The sequence below is a fragment of the Heterodontus francisci genome, chromosome 34 (assembly GCF_036365525.1).
Source record: "Heterodontus francisci isolate sHetFra1 chromosome 34, sHetFra1.hap1, whole genome shotgun sequence".
Classification (NCBI taxonomy): domain Eukaryota; kingdom Metazoa; phylum Chordata; class Chondrichthyes; order Heterodontiformes; family Heterodontidae; genus Heterodontus; species Heterodontus francisci.
In genome coordinates, this window is record NC_090404.1 from 21,022,901 (window position 1) to 21,041,213 (window position 18,313).

Genomic DNA, 18,313 nt, shown 5'->3' on the forward strand with positions numbered 1-18,313 from the left:
ATTTTTTTTTGTAAAGTTAACCACAGATAGTGGGTCCTCCCCTCAGAATTTTTCTTCTTCATTGGAATGCATCTATTCTGTGTATTCTGAAATATGCCCTTAAATGTCTGCCACTGCATCTCTATTGACATACCCCTTAACCTAATTTGCCCGGTCACTTTAGCTAGCTCTGCTTTCATGCCCTCATAATTGCCCTTATTTAAGTTTGAAATACTAGTCTTGGACCCATTCTTCTCTCCCTCAAACTGAATGTAAAATTCAAACATATTATGATCACTGCTACCTGGGGCGCCTTCACTATGAGGTTATCAATTAATCATATCTCACTGCACAATACCAGGTCTAGTACAGCCTGCTCTCTGGTTGGCTCCAGAACATGCTGTTGTAAAAAAACTATCCCAAAAACATTCTATGAACTCCTCATCCAGGCTACATTGCCCACCTCATTTTTCCAGTCTATATGTAGATTAAAATCCCCCATAATTATCACTGTACCTTTCTGACAAGCTCCCATTATTTATTCCTTCATACTCTGTCCTATCTTGTGGTTACTGGTAGGGAGCCTGTACACGACTCCCACAAGTGACTTCTTGCCTTTGTCATTTCTCATCTCTAACCAAACCGCTTCTACTTCTGGTTATCTCTGGTTATCATTACCTGTAACGCTACCCTGCACTATTGCCTTGTCCTTTATTGTTAACTTTTTAAACATACTCTCACTGGAATCCTCCCCCGACCATTTAATTTAAAGTCCTCTCCACAGCCCTGGTATTATGATTCGCCTGTGCGGATCAAGTGAAGCTGTCCCAGGACAGCTCCCTCTCCTCATTACTGATGCCAGTGCCCCATGAATCAAAACCCATTTTCTCCCATACCAATCTTTCAGCCACGCATTCAACTCTGTGATGTTATTTACCCTAAGCCAATTTGCTCATGGCTCAGAGATTATTTCCTTTGTGCCTTTTAATTTAGCCCCTAGGTACTCATACTCCCTCAGTTGAACCTCTTTCTTAATCCTACATTAAAAAAAAAAAATTGTTCACGGGATGTGGGCATCGCTGGCCAGCCCAGCATTTATTGCCCATCCCTAATTCCCCTTGAGAAGGTGGTGGTGAGCTGCCTTCCTGAACCGCTGCAGTCCATGTGGGGTAGGTACACCCACAGTGCTGTTAGGAAGGGAGTTCCAGGATCCTGACCCAGCAACAGTGAAGGAACGGCGATATAGTTCCAAGTCAGGATGGCGTGTGGCTTGGAGGGGACATTGCAGGTGGTGGTGTTCCCGTGCATTTGCTGCCCTTGTCCTTCTAGGTGGTAGAGGTTGTTGGTTTGGAAGGTGCTGTCAAAGGAGCCTTGGTGCATTGCTGCAGTGCATCTTGTAGATGGTACACACTGCTGCCACTGTGCGTCGGTGGAGGAGGGAGTGAATGTTTGTAGATGGGGTGCCAATCAAGCAGGTTGCTTTGTCCTGGATGGTATCAAGCTTCTTGAGTGTTGTTGGAGCTGCACCCATCCAGGCAAGTGGAGAGTATTCCATCACACTCCTGACTTGTGCCTTGTAGATGGCGGACAGGCTTTGGGGAGTAAGGAGGTGAGTTACCCGCCGCAGAATTCATAGCCTCTGACCAGCTCTTGTAGCCACAGTATTTATATGGCTGATGCAGTTCAGTTTCTGGTTGTTGGTACCCACATGGACCACGTCAACCGGAACCTTCGCCTCCTACTCCAAGTTCCTCTCCAGCCCGGAGGAGACCGTCCTTAACTTGGTACTGGCAGGCAACACAGTCTTCTTGACTCATGCTGTCATCTGCAAAGAAGAGTATCAATCCCCCTAACTATACTGTCCCCTACTACCACATTCCTTTTCACTCCCCCCCACTTGAATGGCCCCTGCACAATGGTGCAGTGATCAGTTTGAGTTAACCTAAAAATTTAATACAATACTTCTATCTCCCCAGTTTAGAAAGGGGAAATATAGCTTAAAACTCACCAATCACCTACCAGCTCCCTCTCTTTGATCACTGCTTGTTCTGTAAAAGACCAGAACAGCAGCTCCTCCCTCACTGCACCAAATTCCCACACTTACCAAATTCCTGAGTTTAGCACGCTGTCTCAGAGTTGAACAGATCTTTGTGCATTAGCAAAAGCTCCTGTATTTATACTAGCTAGAATTACAGAGACTGGAGTCAGGCACTGCTTGACATTCAATGGCATTACCATTGCTGAATTCCCCACTATCAACAGCCTAGGGGCTACCATTGACCAGAAACTGAACTGGAGTAGCCATATAAATACCATGGCTACAAGAGCAGGTCAGAGGCTAGGAATCCTGCGGCGAGTAGCTCACCTCCTGACTCCCCAAAGCCAGCCCACCATCTACAAGGCACAAGTCAGGAGTGTGATGGAATACACTCTACTTGCTTGGATGGGTGCAGCTCCAACAACACTCAGCAAGCTCGAAACCATCCAGGACAAAGCAGCCCGTTTGATTGGCACCCCATCTACAAACATGCACTCCCTCCACAACCGACGCACAGTGGCAGCAGTGTGTACCATTTACAAGATGCACTGCAGCAATGCACCAAGGCTCCTAAGACAGCACCTTCCAAACCCGCGACCTCTACCAACTAGAAGGACAAGGGCAGCAAATGCATGGGAACACCACCACCTGCAAGTTCCCCTCCAAGTCACACACCATCCCGACTTGCAACTATATCGCCGTTCCTTCACTGTCGCTGGGTCAAAATCCTGGAACTCCCTTCCTAACAGCACTGTGGGTCTACCTACCCCACATGCACTGTAGCGGTTCAAGAAGGCAGCTCACCATCACCTTCTCAAGGGCAATTAGGGATGGGCAATAAATGCGGGCCTGGCCAGCAATGCCCACATCCCATGAATGAGTAAAAGATAAACTGACACTAGAAGGCAGCTTGTTTACCATTGACTAATACTGAAAGGAACTACAAATTTAATGCTAAAGTCGATTAAATGCTAAATGGAAACTTGACTAGATTTTGGAAAGGGATCAACCCTTGAAATTCTCACACTTACCAAATTCCCGAATTAAGTACGCTGTCACGCAGCACCGTCGTGGTTCTGTTACAGTAATCCAGAGGCCACGAGTTCGAATCTGCCATGGGAATTCGAGAATCTGAAGTCAAAATCTGGAAATAATAAAGCTGGTTTATCAGTAAAAGTGACCATGAAGCTGCTGGATTGCCGAAGAACGTGTATTTATACAGCACCTTTCCCAACCTCAGGGCGTTCCAAAGTGTTTTACAGCCAATTGAGCATCTTTGAAATGTGCATTCTCTCTTGTAATGTCGGATAACATGGGCAGCCCAAGCTGTACACAGCAAGATCCCACAAACAGGAAAGGGATAAAGGACGAGATAGTCCACTCTTTCACAATTGCTATAATATTGGTTCATTAATGCCCCTCGAGAGATGGAAACCTGCCGACCTGACCCGCTCTGGGTCTGTATATGTGACTGAAGTCTTACACTAACATGGTTGACTATTAACTGCCCCTGAAGTGGCCGAACGAGCCACTCAGTCGTATGAAACCGGTTCAAGGAGGCGGCCGCCCACCACCAGCACCTTCTCAAGGGGAGACTAGGAACAGGGTAATAAATACCAGCTTTACCAGTGACACCCACATCCCAAGAATGAATGAGTAAAAACTTGCAGCCAGTCCTTTCCTCAAAGGGACTGGTGGAAAATCTGAACCTCACCCACAGGAGACATCCAAAACCCATCCAAGACCAGTCATTATCAACCAGGTTTTCTCGCACCCATTGCCTCCCCCTCGGAGACTGTGACATTAAAATCCCCGTGTTTCAGTGTTTTGGGAGGCCCCAGTCAGAGTGGTGTCCTCCCCAGGAAAGAGGACTACCGCCTCCCACTCGAGCCCCAGGCTCTCTCCGCAGCCTTACAGCTGCTCAGCTCGAGCTCGATGCTCCGCCTCTGCCAGCGCGCGCCGTTACCAAGCTCCACCTCCCCCAGCCATGGCAACGCCGGCGACCGTTACCCGATGCAGCAAAAAAAAGCGCACCAGCTGTCTCCGCCCCCATCGTCGCCATCTTTGTTAGGGGCAAATCTGCTCCAAAGCAAACGAAATGAAGCACTACCCCTCCCAATCAGATGGAAGCCACGCCCACTAAGGACAATCCACAACATTGCTTGTTTTGTATAAAAACTATTTATATTCTGCAAGGTTGCACTTTTTGGGGGGCAAAATATTATGCAGGTATACTTGAATCTTAATGATAGCTTACGTGTACTGACATGTCTCCTGTTACAAAGATGGCCGCATCTCTGAACTGGCCTTGGAGTTTCAATGCCGGAGCTGTTACCCAACATTCAACGCGGAATTGAATGTCGCCTATTCACACAGGAGCCCAGTACGCAAGCGCAGTGCTGGCTGGAGGAGGCGCAGAGTTACACTGATCAGAGCTGTGTGATGACGAGAGACGCTTTAGCAGTACGTGAGCGTTGGCAGGGCGCAGAGGAGTGAATCACAGGCGAGTGGGAGTTGCGGCTTCAGAACACCTGAGGTAGGCCGCAAATCCAGAATAAGGACTTCCAGATCCCGCGTTTGCAGTTCCGGGGCTTTTTCCTGGGAAGACGGGTTGACGGCCGCCATCTTCGTTGAGCGGGGATCAGAGCGCATGCGCGGCCATCTTGGTGACGTAACAGCGAGTGGGCGGGGCTTCAGGGTCCCAATGACCAGGAGAGAAAATCAGTGATTCCTTGAACCTGCCTCCCGCTCATCTGCTGGAACCGCGCTCTCGGCCTCAACCCCTGCCTGCCGCGCATGCTCAGCAGTGCACGCCCGCCCGGGTGATTGACGGCAGGGGAGGCGCAGAGGGGGCGGGGCTGCGGCTCCCAAACAATCGGAGAGAGTGAGGCAAAAACAAGAAATGCTGGATTCACTCAGCAGGTCTGGCAGCATCCGTGGAAAGAGAAGCATCGGGTCAGTGACCCTTCTTCGAGAGAGTGAGGGGCGGGGCTCCTGTCACGGAGTGGCTGCGGCCGTCCCCTCTTTCTATTGGTCCAGAGCCTCCGTCAATCACCCTGACGCAGTTGTCGGGAGCTTGGAGTGCGCAGGCGCTTTGCGGCACATTGTTTGGAGCATGCGCAGTGTGGATAATGGCATTGAAGCGACATTTCTGACTCGTCGGGAGAGATTTGCTTTTGTAGTCGGTAAGTGGCGGCGGGAGCGATGGAACCGGTGGGGAGGCATTAGATACACCCGGTGTAGGTCTTAACATCCACAATCAGAAGCTCCCGGGACCGCGTTTGCATCAAGATGGGTGGCAGCTGCGGGGTTTCTCCCAGTGACAGGCCCGGGGTTAACGACCGCCAGATTTCCAGCTCTTTTGGAGGAATTAAAGATTAATAAAGTGTAACATCAAAGGACAAAACTTTAAAGGAAACTGAGCTCAGTTATAAAGGGGCCTGGGGGAGGGAGGAACCATTTGGGACACAGCACAGGGCAGGAGGTCCCCCCTTCCCCGGTTCCACAAAGACTCCCCTTGGACTGGGCCACACCTGGGCAGGGCTGGCTCAAGGTGCAGGAAGCTGCAAGCTGATAGGCTGAGCTGTGGACTGGGAGGAGTGGGGGGGGGTTTGACTGACAGGCCTGGGGAGGGGGATATCAGGGCAGGTACACACACTGCTCCCCCTTTTCCTCCTGGGATGTTTTACTGGAGTCGTGTTGCTGAGTGTTTCTAAACTCTGTCTCCCTATCCCGGTAATGTCGGTGGATTGTAGGTTGCTGTGAGTGTTGGACTATGTTGCCTCTCCTCATTCTTCCTCCTTCTCCCACTCAGTTACAGGCTGCAGGCTCCGGTGGCTCAATGCACCTGAAACGATAACTCGACTTCTGTCTTGGCAGATGCTGCCTGATCTGCTGAGTATTTCCAACCTTTTCTCCTTTTATTTCAGATTTCCAGCATCTGCAGTATTTTGCTTTTGTTTTATTACAGGTGTTGCTCACAGAACTGAGTTAAGAAACGCAGATGGACCAATTGAGAGCTGGTTTGTATGGGGTGGGTTTTGGATGTGGAAGTTCAGCACTGACCTCTGTAGGTCTTTTTTGTTGCAACTGTAATTTGAGAGGAGCATCAGTGATATGCAGTAACAAAATCTATGAAGGAAACTCAGCTGTATTGAATTAAAATGATATTTCTAGTGGTGGTATTGCACTCCAGTCTCTCCGGTGCCCACTGGTCAACTAGGGAGCTAGGTAGCAGGTTAAAAAGCAGGACCTCAAAGGTTGTAACCTCTGGATTACTCCCGGTGCCACGTGCTAGTGAGTATGGGAATAGGAGGATAGAGCAGATGAATATGTGGCTGAGGAGATGGTGCAGGAGGGAGGGCTTTAGTTTCCTGGATCACTGGGACTGTTTCTGGGAAAGGTGGGACCTGTACAAGTTGGACGGGTTGCACCTGAACCAGAACGGGACCAAGATCCTTGCTGGGAGGTTTGCTAGTGCTGTGTGGGGGGGGCGGTTAAACTAATTTGGCAGGGGGATGGGATACAGAGTGGAGATACAGTAAGGGGTGATGCACAGTCAAATATAGAAGAGAAACAGTCAGTCTGGAAGACAGCAAATATCGACCTGTTGAGGCACAAGTGAGAAATGCAAGGCTGGATTGTATCTATTTTAATGCAAGGAGTCTTACTAGTCAGGCAGATGAATCGAGGGCATTGATTAACACATGGGAATATGATATTATTGCTATCACAGAGACACGGTTGAGGGAGGGGCAAGACTAGCAGCTCAATATTCCAGGGTATAGAATCTTCAGGCGTGATAGGGGAGGGGATAAAAGAGGAGGTCGCATTGCACTGTTGAGCAAGGAGTCAATTACTGCAGTAAAGAGGGATGATCTCTTAGAAGGTTCCTCAAATGAGGCCCTATGGGTAGAACTTAAAAACCAAAAGGGGGCAATTACTTGGCTGGGAGTGTACTACAGACCTCCAGGCAGTCAGGGAGAGATAGAGGAGCAGATATGTAGGCAAATCTCAGAGGTGTAAAAAGAATAGGGTAATAATAGTGGGGGATTTCAACTTCCCCAATATCACCTGGGATAGTCCTAGTGCTAAAGGCTTAAAGGGGCCGGTATTTTTAAAGTGGGGGTAGGGTGGTGGTGGTGTGGGTGGTGGTGGTGGTGTGGGGGGGGGTGTGGGTGGGTGGGGGGGGGGTGGTGGTGTGGGGGGGGGGGTGGGTGTGGGGTGGTGGTGGTGTGGGGGGGGGGGTGGGTGTGGGGGGGGGTGGTGGTGGTGGGTGGGTGTGGGGGGGGGGTGGTGGTGGGTGGGTGTGGGGGGGGGGTGGTGGTGTGGGGGGTGTGTGGGGGGGTGGTGGTGGTGTGGTGTGTGGGGGGGTGGTGGTGGTGTGGTGTGGGGGGGGTGGTGGTGGTGTGGTGTGGGGGGGGTGGTGGTGGTGTGGTGTGGGGGGGGTGGTGGTGGTGTGGTGTGGGGGGGGTGGTGGTGGTGTGGTGTGGGGGGGTGTGGTTGTGGTGTGGGGGGGTGTGGTTGTGGTGTGGGGGGTGTGGTGGTGGTGTGGTGTGGTGTGGGGGGGGGTGGTGGTGGTGTGGTGTGGGGGGGGGGGTGGTGGTGGTGTGGTGTGGGGGGGGTGGTGGTGTGGGGGGGGTGTGTGGGTGTGGGGGGGTGTGGGTGGGGGGGGGTGTGTGGGTGGGGGGGGGTGGTGGTGTGGGGGGGTACTTAAAGTAATTAGGAGAGCGAAGAGGGGACATGAAAAAACACTGGCGGGCAAGATAGAGGAAAATCCTAAGGCATTTTATAAGTATAAGCAGGGAAAGAGGATAAGCAGGGAAAGAGTAGGGCCCATTAGAGACCAAAATGGCAATCTGCATGTGGAGCCGGAGGATATAGGTGAGGTTTAAATGATTACTTTTCATCTGTGTTCTCTATGGAGAAGGATGATGTAGGTGTAGAGATTATGGAGGGGGATTGTGATATACTTGAACATAGTATTAAAAGGGAGGAAGTATTAATTGCTTTCGTGGGCTTAAAAGTGGATAAATCCCCAGGCCCAGATGAGATATATCCCAGGCTGTGATGTGAGCTATGAAGAGAGGTTGGATAAACTCGGATTGTTTGCACTGGAACGACGGAGGTGGAGGGGCAAATTGATAGAGGTTTACAAAGTTATGAGCAGCATTGACAGAGTGGATAGTCAGAAGTTTTTTCCCAGGGTGGAAGAGTTAGTTACTAGGGGACATAGGTTTAAGGTGAGAGGGGCAATGTTTAGAGGGGATGTGCGAGTCAAGTTCTTTACACAGAAGGTGGTGAGTGTCTGGAGCTTGCTGCCGGGGGAGGTGGTGGAAGCAGGTATGATAGCGACGTTTAAGAGGCATCTTGACAAATACATGAATAGGATGGGAATAGAGGGATACGGTTCCCGGAAGTGCAGAAGGTTTTAGTTTAGGCAGGCATCAAGCTCGGCGCAGGCTTGGAGGGTCGAATGGCCTGTTCCTGTGCTGTACTGTTCTTTGTTCAGCGAAGGAGAAGATAGCAGGGGCTCTGACACACATTTTCAAATCCTCTCTGGCCACAGGAGAGGTACCAGAGGACTGGAGGACAGCGAATGTGGTACCATTATTCAAGAAGGGTAGCAAGGATAAACCAGGTAATTACAGGCCGGTGAGTCCAACATCAGTGGTTGGGAAACTATTGGAAAAACTTCTGAGGGACAGGATTAATTTCCACTTGGAGAGGCAGGGATTAATCAGGGATAGCATGGATTTGTCAGGGGGAAATCGTGTCTAACTAACTTGATTGAATTTTTCGAGGCAGTGACTAGATGTGTAGATGAGAGTCAAGCAGTTGATGTAGTCTACATGGACTTCAGTAAGGCTTTTTATAAGGTCCCGCATGGGAGATTGGTTAAGAAGGTAAGAGCCCATGGGATCCAAAATTGGCTTAGTGGCAGGAGGCAGAGGGTGATGGTCGAGGGTTGTTTTTATGAGTGGAAGCCTGTGACCAGTGGTGTATTACAAGGATCGGTGCTGTGACCCTTGCTGTTTCTAGTATACATTAATGATTTAGATGTGAATATAGGAGGTATGATCAGTAAGTTCGCGGATGACATGAAAATTGGTGGTGTTGTAAATAGTGAGGAGGAAAGCCTTAGATTACAGGACAATATAGATGGGCGGAGCAAATGGAATTTAATCCTGAAGTGTGTGAGGTGATGCATTTTGGGAGGACTAATAAGGCAAGGGAATATACAATGGTGGTAGGACCCTGGGAAGTACAGAAGGTCAGAGGGAACTTGTTATACTTGTCCATAGATCACTGAAGGCAGCAGCACAGGTAGATAAGGTGTTTAGGAAGGCATATGGGATACTTGCCTTTATTAGCCGAGGCACAGAATACAAGAGCAGGAAGGTTATGATGGAGCTGTATAAAACGCTAGTTAGGCCACAGCTGGAGTACAGTGTACAGTTCTGGGCACCACACTATAGGAAGGATGTGATTGCACTGGAGAGGGTGCGGAGGAGATTCGCCAGGATGTTACCTGGGCTGGAGCATTTCAGCTATGAAGAGAGACTGAAAAGGCTAGGGTTGTTTTCCTTAGAGCAGTGAAGGCTGAGAGGGGACACGATTGAGGTATACAAAATTATGAGGGGCATTAATAGCTTAGATAGGAAGAAACTTTTTCCCTTAGCGGAGGGGTCAATAACCAGGGTACATAGATTGAAGGTAAGGGGCAGGAGGTTTAGAGGGGATTTGAGGAAACATTATTTCACCCAGAGGGTGGCTGGAATCTGGAACACACTACCTGAAGGAATGGTAGAGGCAGGAACCCTCATAACATTTAAGTAGTATTTAGATGAGCACTTGAAACGCCATAGCATACAAGGCTACGGGCCAAGTGCCGGAAAATGGGATTAGAATAGGTAGGTGCTTGATGGCCGGCACAGCCACAATGGGCCGAAGGGCCTGTTTCTGTGCCGTATGACACTATGAGCGAATGTTGTTACTTTCTATCCTGGACTGATGGTGATAGATTTTGTAAACTCCTTTTACAGGGGCTTAGGAGCAGAGGATTTGCAGATGGGAAACTCCAAGCAAAATAAATATTTGTTCTGAATTTGTATCCTGACTGACAGTAATGCTTTTGTAAACTCCTTTTATAGAGTATTAAAAGGGGAGGATTTTCAAACAGCAAACTAAAATAAGGCATCGCATCAAGATCTGACAGAGTTACTCGATTAATCAGGACCTGAATATCATCGGCCTTTGAACGTGGAAGAAAAAAGGTTTGTCTGTTCTGTCTGTGGGAAAAGATTTCAGGTATCAGTGTGAATGGGAAAGCACTGAGATACACAAAACCCTGGTTAGACCACACCTGGAGTATTGTGTTCAGTTCTGGGCACCACACCTTAGGAAGGATGTATTGGCCTTGGATCTTGTATCTTCCATGAAGACAGACACCAAGTATTTGTTTAGTTTCTCTGCTATGTTCTTATTCCCCATTATAAATTCCCCTGTCTCTGCCTGTAATGAGCCCACATTTGTCTCTGCTGATATTTTCCTTTTTACATATGAAACTTTTACAGTCTGTTTTTGTTTCTTGCTAGTTTCTTTCATATTCTATTTTCTTTTTGTCAGTTTCTTAGTCCTCCTTTGCTGAATTCTAAAATGCTCCCAATCCTCAGGCTTACTATGTTTTTTAGTAACTTTATAAGCCTGTTCCATTAATCTAACACAATCTTTAACTTCTCTTTTTAGCCATGGTTGGATCACTTTTCCTGCTTGTTCTTTGTGCCTCAAAGGAATGTAAATTTGTTGTAAAGCTTGTATTAATTGTTTAAATGTTAGTCATTGCCTGTCTACTGTCATACCTTCTAATGTAGTTTCCTAATCTACCACAGCCAACCTGAATATCATCAGATCTTGAACATGGAAGGACAAAGCACCGATCACAGTGGAGAGAAACTGTACACGTGTTCTGTGTGTGGACAAGGTTTCAACCAATCATCAGGCCTGTTGAAACACAAGTGCAGTGACACTGGGGAGAAACAGTGTAAATATGGGGACTGTGGAAAGGGATTGACTTATCCAGTTAAGCTGGAAACGCATCCAGCCAGTCAGACCTTGGAGAGGCCGTTCACCTGCTCGGTGTGTGGGAAGGGATTCACTAAATCATCCAACCTGCTGACACACCAGCGACTTCATACTGGGGAGAGGCCGTTCACCTGCTCAGTTTGTGGCAAGGGATTCACTGATTCATCCAACCTGCTGACACACCAGCGACTTCACACTGGAGAGAGGCCGTTCACCTGCTCCATTTGTGGGAAGGGGTTTGTTAATTCATCCAACCTCCTGAGACACCAGCGAATTCACACTGATGAGAGACCTTTTGAATGTCCCGACTGTGGGAATTGCTATAAAAGTTCCTGGGAACTGATGATCCATCAACGTGTTCACACTGATGAGAGACCATTCAGGTGCTCTCACTGTGGGGCTGGGTTCAGGCGGTCAGGCGACCTCACTGTACACCAGCGTATTCACACTGGGGAGAGGCCATTCCCCTGCTCAGAGTGTGGGATGGAATTCACTCGGTCATCCCACCTGCTGACACACCAGCGAGTTCACACTGGGGAGAGGCCGTTCACCTGCTCAGTGTGTGGGAAGGGATTCTCTAATTCATCCAACCTGCGGACACACCAGCGCGTTCACACTGGGGAGAGACCATTCACCTGCTCAGTATGTGGGAAGGGATTCATTAATTCATCCAACCTACTGACACACCAGCAACTTCACAAGTAACTACAATGATCGGATTCGGCTGTTAATCACCTCCAGGACTGAACCCTGTTCAATGGGGTCTATTTCTGATAAACTCAGGCCCAGTTATAGGGGTTAATATTCTGGACAAAAGTCAAATAAATCAGCTTTATGTTGAGCACACAGTATGTCGATTCTTTTTACTATCTGTAACGCAAGTTATTTCCTTTAGAAGTGCTCTCCCTCTTCCCTGTCTCCTCCAATAAGTGAGAGAAGCTCATGGTCGTCTTTGTCATCAAGATTGAGACGATCTGATCAGCTGCCTCTGCTGCTTCCCTCCCTTCCACTAGCCCCCTAGGCCAAACTGTCTCTAGCACTCCTATATTTTTTTAAGAGTTGAAGTTTGTGGAGGAGTAAAGGGCCAACGGGATCACAGAAAATCACATTATCCACGGATCTCCAGGTCAAAAGTGCTTGGAGAAATATTGCTTTTGAAAAGTCTGGGAGATCCAGCCCATTGAATTGGGAGGAATTTGGGACTTTTGACCGCAAAGGATTTCATCATCAAAAAGGACCGTGAACATCTCACACTGCACTTAGACGTTACAAGTGATGTTTGCACTTTTTCCTAGTGCTTAATAACCAGTGTTTCTTGTCTTCCAGCTTTGTTTCTGCTGCTCCTGCATTCAGCCATTCCCATTATTATTTCTCTGCTCACCCCTCACTTGTCTTTTTCCTTATTTTCTTCCCAACTTTTTCCTTGCTCCATTTCCCGTTTGCTTTAAATCTCTTTAAAGAGAGTTTAAATGCTCAAGCTGCAGCAAAAGCTTAAAAAGCGCACAATCACTGAGAAGGCACCAGCGCATTCACACCAGTTCCACAGGTTTCAGCTGCTCTCACTGTGGGAAGAGGTTCAGGCGATTGTTCACCGTGCTGCAACACCAGCAGCTTCACACCGGGGAGAGGTCGTACACCTGCTCTGTGTATGGAAAGGGATTCACTCGGTCATCCAGCCTCTATATACACCAGCGAGTTCACACGGGGGAGAGGTCGTACACCTGCTCTGTGTATGGAAAGGGATTCACTCGGTCATCCAGCCTCCATACACACCAGCGAGTTCACACTGGGGAGAGGCTGTTCATCTGCTCCCTGTGTGGAAAGGGATTCATTAATTCATCCAACCTGTTGAGACACCAGTGAGTTCACACTGACAAGAGACCTTTCAAATATCCAGACCACGGGAACTGCTCTAAACATTCTGTGGAAGTGCACTGCCATCAACATGTTCACACTGACGAGACCGTTCAGGTGCACTCACTGTGGGACTACATTCAGGTGACCATCTGAACTCACTGTACACCAGCGTATTCACACTGGGGAGAGGCCGTTTACCTGCTCTGCCTGTGGAAAGGGATTCACTAAGTTATCCCACCTCACTAAACATCAACGAGTTCACACTGATGAGAGAGCTTTTAAATGTTCTGACTGTGAGAGGGGATTTAAAAGCAAACAGGATCTGCGGAGACACCAGCGAGTTCACACTGGGGACAGCCCGTTTCCTTGCTCCTTGTGTGGAAAGAGATTCACTGAGTCATCCAAACTGCTGAGGCACCAGCAAGTTCACACAGGGGAAAGGTCGTATGTCTGCACTGAGCGTGGGACGGGATTCACTCAGTCATCTGACCTACGGAAACAGCAGTGAGTTCACATGTAACAGCTGGAGTTGGATTCTGCTGCTGTTAATCACATCCTGGACTGAACCATGTTCATTCTGACAATTGACATTTGTTTCTGCTGATGTTAATAACCCCAGTAACTGGGGCTGGAGTTTAATATTCTGGATAAATGTCAAATAAATCGGCCTTGTTTTAAACACATTGTTGTAGATTTTTCTCTTTCCCACCTGAGTGTTTAGCATCACCTGGTTGGAGCTCAGAAAGGACAATCTGGGGGGAGGATCGTACGGCAGGAACAGAACTTCAGTCTGAACACAGTCCTTCAGGATCACACTGAGAGGGACAAACAGCACTTTGGTCTTTCTCGTCTCTCTTCACTGACAGCAAAGTCCCCATGTGGGTTAATCCTGAGGCCTGTAAGAAATGTGTCCCAGCCGCTCTCTTCCATGGTTCAGAGCCCCTGGGCACGGAACAGAAGGCTCCTTTACAACTGTGTTTAGAGTCAGGAAGAACAACGGTGAATGCTGGAAACGTGCTGTCAAATCAGAGATTGGTGTAAAACTGGGATCTGTTCCTGACTGAAAGTGAAACAGCAGGTTTAAATTTCCAGTCTGAAAATGACTTGGTAATTACTATGTGGAGATTTAATGTGTTTGTGTGACAGTCCTGAGTCAACCATTTTAGCACAGGTGTTACTTCATTGAAAATAAACCTTTTTGAAACTAAAAAAATTAAATTCTGCATTAAAAATAGCAGACAGAGGAGTTTACAGGAGTATGTTAACTGCTGGTACAATTATACAACAGATATCTGATCTCCAGATAAAGAAGGACCTGCAGCGTGTTTCCAGGAATTCCCAGTTTTATTGATGTGTGAGCGTTAGACACCAGGATTACTAAAAATATACAGAACGTCCACAGGAATGCTATCACGACAGTTACTCTGGGATCACTCCTGCTGTGGAACTCCATCACTGCTGAAGGTTGTAGGCTCAGGGAGTGGGGCCTCCAGGAGTGGACTGTAAGAAAGCTGGGTTTCAGTATCCTGACCGATACATGGTGAGGAACCAGAGGAATCATTAGCAAGGAACTGTCTGGGGTTTTACCTGCCAGTGTAGGTCTAGGGGTGAATGATGCCTGACTCCCTGAACTGTCTTACATTGAACCCAGTTTGGAACAAGCTGGATTCAGTTTCTGGGAGAATAGGGACAAATATCGCCCACAATTGAGGGAGACAAAAACACCCATTAGAGAAGCTGAGAGATCTTTGCAAAAGAAGATGGTGCACAATGGTGATAATAATGGCAAAACCTTTTCCAGCTACATCAGGAGTGAGAAGATGGGAACAGATGGTTTCGAGCCACTGAGAGACAGTTCAGGACAGATTGAAACAGATTTCCAGGCTATGACAGAGCTGTTAAATGACTATTTCACATCATTCTGACTCTGTGGATGATGCTCAGATTCCAGCTGTGGGATGTGCTGTCGACAATATCATAAATATTCAATTAGAAAGGGATTGTCATCCTGGATAAAATAGGAAATCTCAAACTAGATGGTGCTCCAGGTCCAGATGATAGCCACCCAAGGGTGTTTAAAGAGATGGGACGGATGCTCTGTGAGCCCCTTTCCCGTATCTTCAACAGCTCAATAGAGTCAGGGATTGTTCCCTGAGATTGGAAGGTAGGTGATGTAGTTCCCATTTTTCAAATCAGAGCCAGGGAACTACAGGCCCATCAGCATGAGCTCCATCACAGGGAAGGTACTTGAAGGGATCCTAAGAGATGCTGTTTCTGATCACTGGGGAAGAGAAGGAGCCATTAGAGATACTCAACGCGCTTCGGAAAAGAAGATAGCGTCTTACAAACTTGTTTGTGTTTGTGAAGACGTTGCTGTGTTGGTGGATGAGGGGAGACATTGTCTATCTCAGGGTGTAATCCAACAACAACTTGTATTTACAAAGAGGGTTGTGGGGTTGGAGGAGGTGACAGATACTGAGGATCAAGTTGACATTGTCTACCTCAGGGGTGTTAAACTCATTTTCCATGGTGGGTCTGATCTGATATCCTGGCACTGGGTGAGGGTCACAGTCAACAAAAGTTATTAAAATAGAACTAGATGCAGATAAACTTTGTCAGTACTTACTGACATTTAGATTTTATTTGCTACTCCTGCTGCTCCCGATACCTGGCACCTCTTAGCTTGAGCCATCCCATCAACACTTGGAGAAAATGACTGGGCTGAGGTCTGTCTGGGAGAAAACAACAAGGACCATGTGTCATGACAAAATCACAGAAATTTACAGCATATAAGGAGGCCATTCAGCCCATCGTATCTGCCAGTGAAAAAAATCATTCAGTCTAATGCCTCTTTGCAGCTCTTGGTTCTTAACCCTGTAGGATAAGCAACTCAAGAGCATATCCAAGTCATTTTTAAATATGATGAGGCTTTCTGCCTCTCCCACTCTTTCAGGCAGTGAGTTCCAGACCCCCACCACCCCCTGGGTGAAAAAACTCCTCAACTCCTCCCTAATCCGACCAATTATTTTAAATCTATGCCTCCTGTATATTGACCTCTCTGCTGAGTAAAATAACTCGTTCTGAACCAATCTATCTAGGCCTCTCATAATTTTATACACCTCTATTAAATCTCCCCTCAGCTTCGGGGTTTCTCCCGGTGACAGGCCCGGGGTTAACGACCGCCAGATTTCCAGCTCTTTTGGAGGAATTAAAGATTAACAAACTGTAACATCAAAGGACAAAACTTTAAAGGAAACTGAGCTCAGTTATAAAGGGGCCTGGGGGAGGGGAGGGAGGCACCATTTGGGACACAGCACAGGAGGTCCCCCCTCCCTGGTTCCACAAAGACTCCCCTTGGATTGGGCCACGCCTGGGCAGGGTGGCTCAAGGTACAGGAAGCTGCAAGCTGCTAGGCTGAGCTGTGGACTGGGAGGAGTGGGGGGTTTGACTGACAGGCCTGGGGAGGGGGATATCAGGGCAGGTACACACACTGCTCCCCCTTTTCCTCCTGGGATGTTTTACTGGAGTCGTGTTGCTGAGTGTTTCTAAACTCTGTCTCCCTATCCCGGTAATGTAGGTGGATTGTAGGTTGCTGTGAGTGTTGGACGATATTGCCTCTCCTCATTCTTCCTCCTTCTCCCACTCTGAGTTCCAGGCTGCAGGCTCCGGCGGCTTGATATGCCTGAAATGTCAACTCTGTTTCTCTCCACAGATGTTGCTTGACCTAATTCGTATGACCTGCTGAGTACTCCCAGAAATTTCTCCTTTTACATCAAATTTCTAGCATCCACAGTATTTGCTTTTGTTTCATTGCAGATGTTGCTCACAGAAATAAGTTGAGAAACACATTAAGAGCTGGTCTGTATCAGGGTGTGTGTTGGATGCAGAAGTCGGTCCCTGACCACCTCTATCGGTCTTTTTTGTTGCATCAGTTTGAGCTGGAGGAGCAGCTGCTGGTTTAATTCCCAGTATTTTTGAGCCTAGTCAGGTCCAGTAATTTCCTGTGTGAGACTGTCACAGGAAGCAGATTACTCAATGTAAAAGAGTATTAATTCAGTAACAAGTATTTCTGCAGATGCTGTTAATCCATTTTACATATACAGATGTTACTTCATTCTTATGATATGGGTGTCACTGGCCAGACCAGCATATATTACCAATCCCCAGTTGTCCATTGAGAAGGTGATGGTGGACCTTCTTCTTGAACCGCTGCAGTCCATGTGGTGAAGGTGCTCCCACAATGGTGTTAGGGAAGGAGTTACAGGATTTTCACCCAGTGATGATGAAGGAACGGTGATATATGTCCAAGTTAACAACAACTTGTATTTATGTAGCACCTTTAATGTAATAAAATGTTCCAAGGTGTTTCACAGGAGTGTTTATAAAGCAACATTTGACACTGAGCCACATAAGGAGATATTAGGGCAGATGATCAAAAGCTTGATCAGAGAGGTGGGTTTTAATCAGTGTCTGAATCACGGAAGGTGAGGTAGAGAGGCGGAGAGGATTAGGGAGGGATTTCCAAAGGTTATGGCCTTGGCAGCTGAAGGCACGGCCACCAGTGGTGGAGCAATGAAAATCAGGGATGTTCAAGATGCCAGAATTAGATGAACCCTGATCTCTCGGAGGGTTGTAGGGCTGGAGAAGATTATAGAGATAGTGAGGGGTGAGGGAATGGAGGGATTTGAAAACAAGGATGAGGATTTGAAAATTGAGGTGCTGATTAACTGGGAGCCTGTGTAGGCCAGTGAGCACAGTGGTGATGGGTGAACAGGACTGGGTCCGAGTAAGGACACAGGCAGCAGAGTTTTGGATGATCTCAAGTTTACAGAGGGTAGAATGTGGGAGGCCGGCCAGGAGTGTGTTAGAATAGTCACGTTTAGAGGTAACAAATACATGGATGTAAGTTTCAGAGGTAGATGAGCTGAGGCAGTGGCGATGTTACTGAGGTGGAAATAGGTGGTCTGAGTGATGGCACCGATAGGCAGTCGAAAGCTCTTCTCAGGGTCAAATATGACACCAAGGTTATGAAAGGTCTGGTTTAGCCTCAGACAGTTGCCAGGGTGAGGGATAGAGTTGGTGGCTAGGGAGTGGAGTTTGTAGCAGGAACTGAAGACAATGGCTTCAGACTTCCCAATATTTAAATGGAGGTAATTTCTATTCATCCAGTACTGGATGTCAGGATGGTGTGTGACTTGGAGAAGAACTTGAAGGTGTTCGCATACACCTGCTATCCTGGTCACTCTACATGAGAGTTTGGGAGGTTCTGTCAAAGTTCTGAACGAGCTGTACAGCGATCAACTCCCTCTGCTCTCCCTGCCCCTCTCTCTTTCCTCCCATAGAGGGCAGAGTCTT

The 18,313-nt window shown here is 47.9% G+C and overlaps 2 protein-coding genes and 1 pseudogene across 5 annotated transcripts in view; 2 read left to right on the top strand and 1 right to left on the bottom strand.

The window, feature by feature from the left end:
• Positions 1–4,836, bottom strand: part of LOC137349189 (zinc finger protein 239-like) — a 25,498-nt gene extending 20,662 nt beyond the window's left edge. Inside the window, exons 1-2 of one of the 2 annotated variants that reach the window (XM_068014613.1) lie at positions 4,275–4,836; positions 3,049–3,161 (exon numbers count right to left, since the gene is read on the bottom strand). The gene's annotated coding sequence lies outside the window, so the exon portion shown is untranslated. Of the gene's footprint in view, positions 1–3,048; positions 3,162–3,731; positions 3,749–4,274 lie in introns of those variants that run through there. The other variant, XM_068014614.1, reaches the window with a different exon arrangement.
• LOC137349185 (zinc finger protein 479-like) lies at positions 4,434–13,121 on the top strand. 3 transcript variants are annotated; one of them, XM_068014606.1, is made up of 4 exons: positions 4,434–5,202; positions 5,988–6,039; positions 10,171–10,293; positions 10,909–13,121. In XM_068014606.1, exon 4 carries the CDS (start codon positions 10,937–10,939, stop codon positions 11,804–11,806), a length of 870 nt encoding a protein of 289 aa, XP_067870707.1. In that variant the 5' UTR covers positions 4,434–5,202; positions 5,988–6,039; positions 10,171–10,293; positions 10,909–10,936; the 3' UTR covers positions 11,807–13,121. The 3 variants fall into 3 exon arrangements, with proteins under 3 accessions (XP_067870707.1, XP_067870706.1, XP_067870708.1); XM_068014605.1 differs by lacking the exon at positions 5,988–6,039; XM_068014607.1 differs by lacking the exon at positions 5,988–6,039 and having other exon boundaries at positions 4,434–4,553.
• LOC137348708 (zinc finger protein 214-like) lies at positions 11,936–13,111 on the top strand (annotated as a pseudogene).
• Positions 13,122–18,313: the final 5,192 nt, after the last annotated feature.

Excerpts from the sequence above, each read along its gene's own strand:
- LOC137349185 (XM_068014606.1), top strand. The coding sequence starts at position 10,937 with ATGGAAGGACAAAGCACCGATCACAGTGGAGAGAAACTGTACACGTGT.